Raw genomic sequence first — 9771 nt, 5'->3', positions numbered from 1 at the left:
GAAGAATACGACGTGTCCGCTTAAGGACGGGAGTTGCTATGAACAGTTGTGTATTTACCTGAGTCAAATGCAAGGCCTTGTCCCTCAACAACTCTGTTATACATTCATTTGAGATTTGTGTTATATAGTTTAGCTAGGCTTATCCTTTAAAATAGTTGTCCTTTCCTGCAAGACGCTGTTTGAAAGTTATCACGGATGCTGGCGCAATTGATGGTGAATGAAGATGATGAATAGTTAACTCAGTCATCACCAGGTGAGTGCCATATTCATTCATTTGACTCAGCTCAACTAATAGTTTGGATATTCGCATATTAACTGAGTGGCATAATTGCCCACATCATAGCCTATGTTATCGGAACACCGCCCAGCCAGCAACGTACTGTCAATCACAAAGGCTGGCGTTTATGTAATGTGAATAGTCTTCTCCTGTTTGCAAACGTGTCTTATTTAGGCCACTGGTAATAGCCTGCTAGCTTTTATAGCTGTGTACATTAACAGTTGCCATTTGTTTGACACAGAGGAAAATATGAGTTCGAAGAGTAAAAAGCGAATAGTCGTGCCAAGCCGACCAGAGCCCCCTTCTATGGAGCAAATAGCAGAAGACATCAACCGAGCCTATCCGAACGACCCAGTCTTCACTGTTCTGCAAGACGAAAGTCAAGGTGAGCACATTGCATTTAGGTCTTTTAAAAGTTTCCTAGATCTTTAGTTGTGATCATACAGTGCTCTTCATTGCAGAGTAAAGCTTTTGTATGTAACTTCTGTAATGTGCAGCAATCAACTGAATACATCACAAACCACGTTTAGTCTAACTTAAGGAGATATGTTAAGTTGCAATTGACAGTAATTTGGGAACGCCCTACCTTATCTGAGCAGAAACAAAGCTGTCGCTACTAGCTAATTGCGTGTGATCATGCTGCTGCATGTAGTGCCTAGCTAGCACCTGGCTCAGGACTGCTTGGCAGCCACATGGCTGATGCAACAGCTAGCATGATGTATGGCCCGTTTTCTGAAACTAACCTTCAATTCCGGGAAAGATAACAAGTGAAGTTATCAACCTAAACATTCCTGAGCATTCAGTAGCAGTAGCCGGTAAAATCTGTACTGCACTTGCCTACTGTCCTGCGCTACTTGCCTTCTGTCCCACGCTACTGTCCTGCGCTACTTGCCTACTGTCCTGCGCTACTTGCCTTCTGTCCTGCGCCACTTGCCTACTGTCCTACTGTCCTGCGCTACTTGCCTTCTGTCCTGCGCTACTGTCCTGCGCTACTTGCCTTCTGTCCTGCGCTACTGTCCTGCACTACTTGCCTTCTGTCCTGCGCTACTTGCCTACTGTCCCACGCTACTGTCCTGCGCTACTTGCCTTCTGTCCTGCGCTACTGTCCTGCATTACTTGCCTTCTGTCCTGCGCTACTGTCCTGCGCTACTTGCCTTCTGTCCTGCGCCACTTGCCTACCACAGTCTGAGGTCAAACACTGGGAAGTGACCTGCTGGACTAAGACACTTCATTAGATTTATCCACGTCCTTCTCAAGCCTGACCTGCATCAGAACATGATTTAAGGAAAACAAAAGTTGAAACTGAGCGGCCTGGTATAATTCTTGTTAACAGTGGTCATTGTTTGATGGATCACTGAACTGTCTGACTGGTGATGATCATGATGACAATGTTGCTACTTCTTGTCCCCTGCGTTAGACGCTAAGCTGGGGTCCAGTTCCACTGAGGTGGAGATGATCTACCAGCAGAGTCGCCGGTTCCTGGAGCTGAATGACCGGCTGCAGGACGCACGAGGGGATCTGACGCGACGACGCGACGAGCTCCGCGCTGTGGGCGACGCGCTGGGCCACAGCATCGACGACGTCAAACAGAAAGCAGGAAGTCTGCCGTGCTTTGATGATCTAAGCACTTAACTTTTGCCATCTAGTTTATGATGATATTCTACTACACCATACTTTAAGGTCACATAACCTTTTGAATTAATATTGTATATAATTTTTGAACAGTGGAGCTGTTTTGTTTCAGTCTTGTTGATCATGTAATAAAGTGTATTTTAAAGTAATTTACCTGTCAAATAGATTGTGGTTTTATACATTGTGTTGGTATCAAGGGTTTTACCTAGCCTGGCTAGCGCCACCACTTCTCAATGAGACGTGGTCTGGGAACGTCTGTGCATAGCTCATCATCGTCTTGCTTTCCCCCTTGTTCTGTGATTGGTCTCCTATCTCAGGCGAAAATTTGCTCCATGGTCTCCAGGCTGCCTTAGCAGCGTGAATCAAATCGCGCGCAAGGCAGCATGGGAACACCCAGGCTAGGTTTTACCCTACATTTTAGTGTAATCACCTTAAAGACCATATAAGACTTCTCTTTAAAAGAAGTAATCAAATCATATTTGGCCACAAGGGCGCGCTAGAGGGTGAAATCCCTCCTTATATTTTAATATCCGGTGGTGTGTCTGTGTGTGTTGAGTTACAGTAATGCCATTAGTGCGATTTGAAGATGGCTTTCCAAGCAAAGACTAGGCAGACACTGAATGCTTACTTACATTTGAGCTTTAATTTCGATGACCTAACGTAAAGATATGAAAAATGGTAATGTATTGAAAAATGTAATGTAAAAAGAAAGAAATATGTAATGTAAAAATACCATGGAGAAATATTGACATGGCTCTGATGTCAGTGCGTACTGCATTACTTGTGTTTAGTTTTGATTCAAGGATATTTGCATCCTCTGGTGGAGGTCTTTCAGAACTAATGTTGGTGGTGTGTGTGTCCACGACAGTGGTCCAGACTGCGGGCAGATGTGGTGATGAAATCAGTTTGGTAAACATTGAAATAGTTTTACTAACACAATATATGTTTTGTAATTGGATTGGCAAAAAGTGAATTGTCTGATGCATTTTGCTATACTGGAAATTTAGCCTGGGAAAAACCCTGGGCTACTGGAAATTAGCAATCTACAAGAATTCCCTGGCTGAGCAGCCAGTGTTGTCTAAGCAAGGGAAGTTTCACTTTTAAACTGAACCACATTTTGCTGAAAATTTTTGGCATTTGTTTTGATTAACCATACAGTGATTAGATTAGCCTGAGGAGCTAACGGAAATGGGAGGCTCTCAGTATGGACTTACTAATGAGGAGACACTACACTCAAAAGAATCCTCCACAGAAATGCATGGGCTTAGTTCGTAACGCCAATGTGGCAGTTGTTTACATATATCCCGCCCCTTCCAGTACGCTTCCCCATTCACTGAATAGGAAAATAGCTGCCCGGTAACTGCCCAAAGCTTGTAAAAGATGGCCGCCCATTGGGGGGACTTGCCTATAAGGCCTCCGCTCACCAGGGCTCTCAAGTTTTGAAGTTTGCAAGGAGTGAGACTTTGTTTCTCAGGGATCCCCCCTGATCGAAGTACATGAAAGTCTTACGTCTGCTTGAACTACTCGTGGCGCCACGCCCCCTCCCCCCGATCAACAGACCCACCCTCCCCATGTCCCATCGACCCAGCTTCATGAGAGAGCACAAATTCCATTATTTCAAACATTTATTTATTCTAGAACCCTATAGTAAATAATAATTTACACTGTCTGTGTCTGTATGTGTGTTTATGAGTTATGTTGTGTGTTGTAAGTGTTTGTGGCAGATTTTGATGCCTTGATGACTGATACTACATTTAAAGCACTGTGGTTCAATGTCAGCCATTTTCACAGTCATGAGGCCATCCTTAAAGATACAAGGATACAAGGAAGTTTATTGTCACATGCATATAGTTACTGGAAGTAAGAAATGCAGTGAAATTATGTCTGGTGTCAGCCTATTTGTGCAACAAAGGGGGTAAAAAGTGCAGTAGAAGAGGGGTTTAGTAGATTAAGTGGCAAGGGCTGCATAAGAAAGGTGGGGGAGGATTGGGATTGGGGGGGGGCACCAACAAGGAGCACCCAAGAGCATTATTCTTGTAGTAACAGCCAAAAAAAACAAAAAATAACATGGGTCGGTAGGTAGGTCAATATTTTGTCAATTTTGGTCATGGTGATTAGGTATGAATTTAAACAAATGTGCATATTGTGATATAACTGACTGGGCCCGTGCCTTCAGGCGCATCACTGCAAACCTCAATCTGATGCAGATTATGTAGACCAGCCTTTCTCAAACTTCTTTGACCTGAGGCCCAGTCATGGCAGACTTTGGGGTCATAGGGCTCATCTACACGTACCCAACCCCACTCCCTCCAAATCAAATTGTCATTATCATTATCACAATCATTATTATGCCTATATTGTTATACATGCACTTTCACTTAAATGTTTTGTGACATGCACATCAGAGGACTGCTTTACTAATGTAAGATATAATTAGTTTCATTGCTTTTGCATGGTTGCATGATGCTTGAATAAGAAATGAAATACTTCTCAAAACAACAGCAACAACAATTATATGGGTGATATTGTTTTGGGATGTTTCCCTCATGCAAGCATCATACATTGGTAGGAAATGGAGAAAAAAAATACATGGTTTTTAATGAAGTTTAATTTGAATGCCTGAATGTAAGGATTCAGGAAACACAATACCAGCTTTTTTGGCGAGCAGATAGGCGTAAATCACTGATCTGTTGATCTTAGACAGATATAAAGAAGGCTACAATAGCTTTTGGCCACTGTATTCAAATTTGACTATACAATACTCAGTGCTATACAATGTAGGCTATTACAGTCTCTGCTCTGTTTCTATGGAAGTTCCACAAATCAACGTTGTTCTATTAAGTGTCGTTAAACAATTAAATAGCATTCAACAGGTTGAAGCGGAGCTTTGATACCAACGTTATCGATTAGTTTTAGTTTCTCTCGCGCAGACGCCTGCATTGAATGAACGCTCATACCACCACTTTACTGTATGGCTCCATGTTTAATGACATCGATAGCAGAAACGTTTGTTTTCTTTTTTTGTCGGTCCGCGGTATCTTGATCAACTGCGCAGCAAATTATCAGACGAAGCACCGGGCCTAATTTCACTCCACGACTCCGCGGACCAGCAGTCAAAACAAAACTATTTCCTGATTGGTTGAGAAATCCTATTTTCTGATTGGCCGATAGGTTAGTAACGGAATAGCAGCTCTCTGAGCTGAATGAACGCACAGACAGCAACGTTGTGTGACACGTTTGTAAAATATAGCCCTTAAAAAAAATAAAAACAAAGGCAAGTTAATAATTTCTCGGAGTGAGAAATGCCATGTGTGGCGTGTGAGCGTGTGAAGTCATTGAAATTCAATGCGTGAGACTTGAGAGGTCTGCCGCTCACAATAGGTGCCTCAAAGCAATGCAATCAAAACACACCAGTAAGTCTTACTCATCATCAGTGAAATCAGGCCATTGAAAGAACACATCTCCACTGGTTATAACATGAGAACATTTATTACGAGGCTTCTTGGCCAGCACAGGGTAATACCACTTCCAATTCTTTCAAAAACAATCCATGTTGACATCCGGCCCAGCTCTTCCATGGTCACAGAAGTGCATCCAACAGCCCCTTACACACAAACATCATGGCCGTCATCTTTCTTTTACAATCATCTATACCAAACAGTTCCTCAATCCCAAAGTCAGAAAAGTAGGCATGAGGGTTATATACATGACCTGTGGAGCAGAACAGACAGGGCAAACTGGAGATCTCAAGACAAATGAAACTAAAGCTTAGAATGAAAGACATGTATCAAGAAAACACAGCTGTGTGGACTTTGTAAGCATAAATAACCCTCAAAACTGACCTTTTCTGATTAAACAACAATACTGTTATTGTCCTCCACAAATCCTGACTTTTTTGATTAAACAACAAGACTGTTATCGTCCACAAATCCTGGTCTGCCAATTGTAAATGTACTGAGGAGGATAACTCAGTAAATGCATTTGGACTAATGGTGTTACTTCCACAGCAAATGCAATTATATGGTACAGCTTCTTTCTGCCCTTTTGACCTTCATCGGGGTCTAGGTGGTGAACTCGCAGCTTCTTTTTGACCTTTTGACCTTCATCGGGGTCTAGGTGGTGAACTCACATCTTCTGCGGAGACCCAGTGGTACTCCTTCACAGGAGTTTAGTGGAGCTTTCTCCCAGTGATAACTACACATGTTTTTTTGCTCTTAGGTAAAGTACTTACGCATACCTGAATCTAAAGGCAAACACACAATTATATTATCAAACGAAGCATTCAGTAAGCAGATATATTTATACACAGCTACTTCACTGGAACATGTGGTTACTGAGCCTGTTCAGCTGTAATGGAGCATCACATCGCTTCTCCAAAAATATGTGCCTGTCTTTTTCTGATGAAACCTTTCTCAGATTTCTTCATTTAGTTTAGTTTTTATGTGAATAACTGCTGGGGGTTGGGAGAGTTCTGTTTAAGACCAGATTAAACAAGCGAGTCCTTGTTGATTGACAGCAGACTGCTGTGAAATATGGACTTCTGTGGAATTGCGTATGGTATAGTTTGCGGTTATCTTTACGTCACAGAGACGCTGTGGAACACTGGAACACAGGCACACATTTCTAGCTGTGCTGATTGTTTTACATAAGCTATTTGCAAATGGCTTTCCTGCAGTGTTTACAAAGTGAAGGCTGATTGTGGCAGATCTCGGGTGTCAGTAATGTGACAAAAGATTAAATATTTGTGAATACAAAGGAAACGCTGTACATTAACGCAGACATCCATGGTTTCTGTCTCATGTTGAAGTTCAACAGTCTTCTTCCAATACTCAGGGTTCAAGACAGGAGGCCCACAAGAGTTCAAAACAAGTCTCAATTCAGAGATTCAACTTGCTTGGTTTTGCATATTGTTTGTTTGAGTGCTGAAAGCCTAATTTCCCACCCACTCAACCCACCCACCCATCCGAAGGATTATAGTCTGTCACAGAGCGTTTGTGTGGTTTGTGTTTATATGACTCGCAAAGCAAAAGCAGTGGTATATGTACATGTACAAAAAAAGTAGAAAAATGCACCTTTTTCAGCATGGTTATCTCTTCAGGAATTATGCATATTACTTTAAGGACTGCAGCTACTGGGTGTACACATAGGATTTGAGGATGCCAGCGCCAGGGTCTTTGAAGGTGGATGTTTTCAGATGTATGGCAAGAGGGAGGCAAGACAAGAGAAGTTCTACGTTATAGGAGGTAAAAATACTGATGCTTTCAATGAATCCACCTGAGTTGCAGCATCCGGAAACATAATATGGACCGAATTCTGAACACACTGAGACAGGGGCACAGCTATTAAGCTTCGACCTTTCCAGCTGGCTTCTCAGTGAGTGTTGAGGCTTGGCATTCCATGTCCTGCTGTGTGCAGGCAGTGCGACTGGGGATGTAGTTGAATGGGGTGACTCGGGCGGCTTTGCTGGGGGAGCTGTGGCGGAAGTGGCCAACGCCACCGCTGTGTCCATCGGAGAAGTTGAGAGATGACACTGTGCTGTGGCTTTTCAGGGAGCAATCAGAATCTCCGTCCTGCAGGTTGCCCGAGGACGCAATGCTGATCTTCCGAAGCAGGGCGAGTTTAGAGGCATCCTCGGACATGCCTGGGCCATTTTCGATTGTTGGGGAGGTGCTCGAGTTTGTCTTGCTGGTGGACAAGTCCTCCGTCTGAACGATTGCGTCACTGGTCTTCCTGGACTTCAGCACGATGGTTGGCAGTTTACTTGGCAGTGGTGGCGGCATCGGTTTTTGCCCATTGGGTGAAGGCAACAGAGGCAGTGCAGTGGCCGGTAGAGTGCTCTGTAGGATCTGAGGCACGTCCTCATCACGGATCCTCCTCCAGGTGGTCCTGTCTGCGCCACGACTCCCTGCCCTCTGTGTCTTCTTCTTGGTGTCCTCATCGCTTTTGGCGCGGGCGCTGGAGTCGGAGGAAGAGGAACGCAGCGATGTTCGGCTGGTGACACGGCTGAGGACATTGATGCTCGGGGACGAGGCATGGCGCTTGAACGTTTCGCGGTCACGCTCACGCTTGATCGTCTCACGCTCACGCCTGAATGTCTCCCGGCCCGTGGGCTTCGGTGCAGGGATGTTCCTTCTGGGGATTCTACAAGGGCTCTCTGAGCTGGTTCTTCTGGCTGGGCGCTTCACCTCGAAGTCTCTGGAGTCGGTGGAGGTGGCCCTGGCTAGCGCGCTGCTCTGCCGCAGGAGGCCTTGCTCGGGGATAGCCCTCTGTCCTGGGCCCCGGCCCAGCCCTCTTCTCGGCCCCTGCACCACTGGCTTCAGCTCCTGGCACCGCGACGAGCAGAGGAAAACGGTGGAGGTGCCAGGACCGGTTCTGCGGGGTGAGGCATGCTGGGAAGTGGGCACGGAGCGAGAGCAAGACCCATCCCGTCTTAAGGTACTGGGTGACTCCTTGATGAAGGTCAGCTGTCGCAGGAAGCCGTTGCGGTCCGTCTCGCCTCCACTGGAATGGGATGACGTCATGCGCACTAGCTCGAAGCGGTTGGCTGGTGAGATTCTCTTTCCTGACACCTGGCTGTTCTGCCTGCTAATTGAAGTAGGCTGATTCGTCACCAGTGGAGAGATTGTCCTCGGTTGCTGTGCCTGAGTCTGCATGAACGGTATGCGGACGGGAGACTTGTGAGTTTTGCTGTTGACAGTCGATTTAGCGGGCTGATTTGCAAGTGATGTGTTTCCCTTTTTGCCTGGTGGACTAGACGCTGGAGTTGTGACCTTTTTCAGGGCAGGCTTACTGGGTTGTGTTGGAGAAGGAGAAAGCTTTTTCTGGGTCTGCCTTGATGGGGTAGAGCTTTGGGAAGATCCAGAACCGGATGATGAGCTCTTTGGTATCCTTGCAGGTGGAGTTGAGCTTCTCTTGGGCAGAGAGAACGCTGTGGAGTCACTGGGCCATCCGAGCCTGTGCAGACTACGAGATCTATGCTGAGCAAGGTTGGGATTCTTTACCGGTTTCTCTGTTTTCGGTGACACCTTCCTGGGAGGTGGGCGTTGTGAGAGGGTCGTCTCCTTCTTGGGTGTGTAGATCACCGTTCGGCCTCTGAAGACAACTGGCAAGTTTGAGACAGGCTTGCGTTGGGTGAAGTCAAGTGGGGTCCCTTGGTTTCTACCCTCTGACAGTTTCTTTGCATTCTTGTTGTCTTTGTTGTTCTTTCTGTCGGCCTTGGGGGTAAAGCTCGACGTCATAGACACACCAGACATGAACGACAGCACTGACTCCGACTCGGATGACTGCTCCTGAGACTTTGAGGCTTGCAGCTTTGTTACAATTGAATTAGCCCCCTCTTGTATTGCCCTCCACTCAACACTGTTGAGATCCGAGTCTTTATCAGACAACATGTCGTCGCTTTCCATCTCTTTCTCAGGTTTGCAGTCATCGGAAGCTTTTTGTTGGCCATTTCTCTGTTTCTGTTTCCGGTCAGACTTCCTCTTCCTTCCAGATTGCTTCTTCCTCTGTTTGGGCATTGCGGACGTGATGCACTTCAGCAGGAGATCGTCCTCAGAGTCCATACTGACAGAGCTGGGCGAGCTGTTCTCCTCATACTGGCTCTGGATGTGGGGAAGCTTGTTGTTACACTGAGCTTGATTAGACGCCACGCTGTGTCTGTTTTTCATCCAGACCTGCTGCTTCTTCCCCTTGTGCTCTTCGAAGTCTGCATCGCTGAGGGAGCTCAGGGAGGAACTGAGAGAGTAACATGGTGGGGCCTCATTCATAATTAGATTCTGCTTGATCTTTTGGAAGCCCTTGAGCCTTGTCTGGGGACTGTCCTCACGCTTGCCTTTCATCCCTCCACGGGTTTTATAGTTATC

The 9771-nt window shown here is 45.7% G+C and overlaps 2 protein-coding genes across 2 annotated transcripts in view; one reads left to right on the top strand and one right to left on the bottom strand.

Moving 5' to 3' along the window:
• c9h19orf25 (chromosome 9 C19orf25 homolog) lies at positions 1-2058 on the top strand. The gene is made up of 3 exons (XM_048253007.1): positions 1-253; positions 519-662; positions 1695-2058. The coding sequence occupies exons 2-3, from the start codon at positions 527-529 to the stop codon at positions 1907-1909; spliced, it is 351 nt and encodes a 116-aa protein (XP_048108964.1). The 5' UTR covers positions 1-253; positions 519-526; the 3' UTR covers positions 1910-2058.
• Positions 2059-5379: 3321 nt separating this feature from the next.
• The window catches only part of apc2 (APC regulator of WNT signaling pathway 2), a 39507-nt gene continuing 35115 nt past the window's right edge, over positions 5380-9771 (bottom strand). Inside the window, 1 exon segment of the mRNA XM_048252520.1 lies at positions 5380-9771. Coding sequence (XP_048108477.1) covers positions 7252-9771 — 2520 coding nt within the window. The 3' untranslated portion in view covers positions 5380-7251.

This window comes from Alosa alosa, chromosome 9, assembly GCF_017589495.1.
Source record: "Alosa alosa isolate M-15738 ecotype Scorff River chromosome 9, AALO_Geno_1.1, whole genome shotgun sequence".
Classification (NCBI taxonomy): Eukaryota; Metazoa; Chordata; class Actinopteri; order Clupeiformes; family Clupeidae; genus Alosa; species Alosa alosa.
The sequence above is the reverse complement of the archived record's forward strand: the minus strand, read 5'-3'. Positions and strand labels throughout refer to the sequence as shown.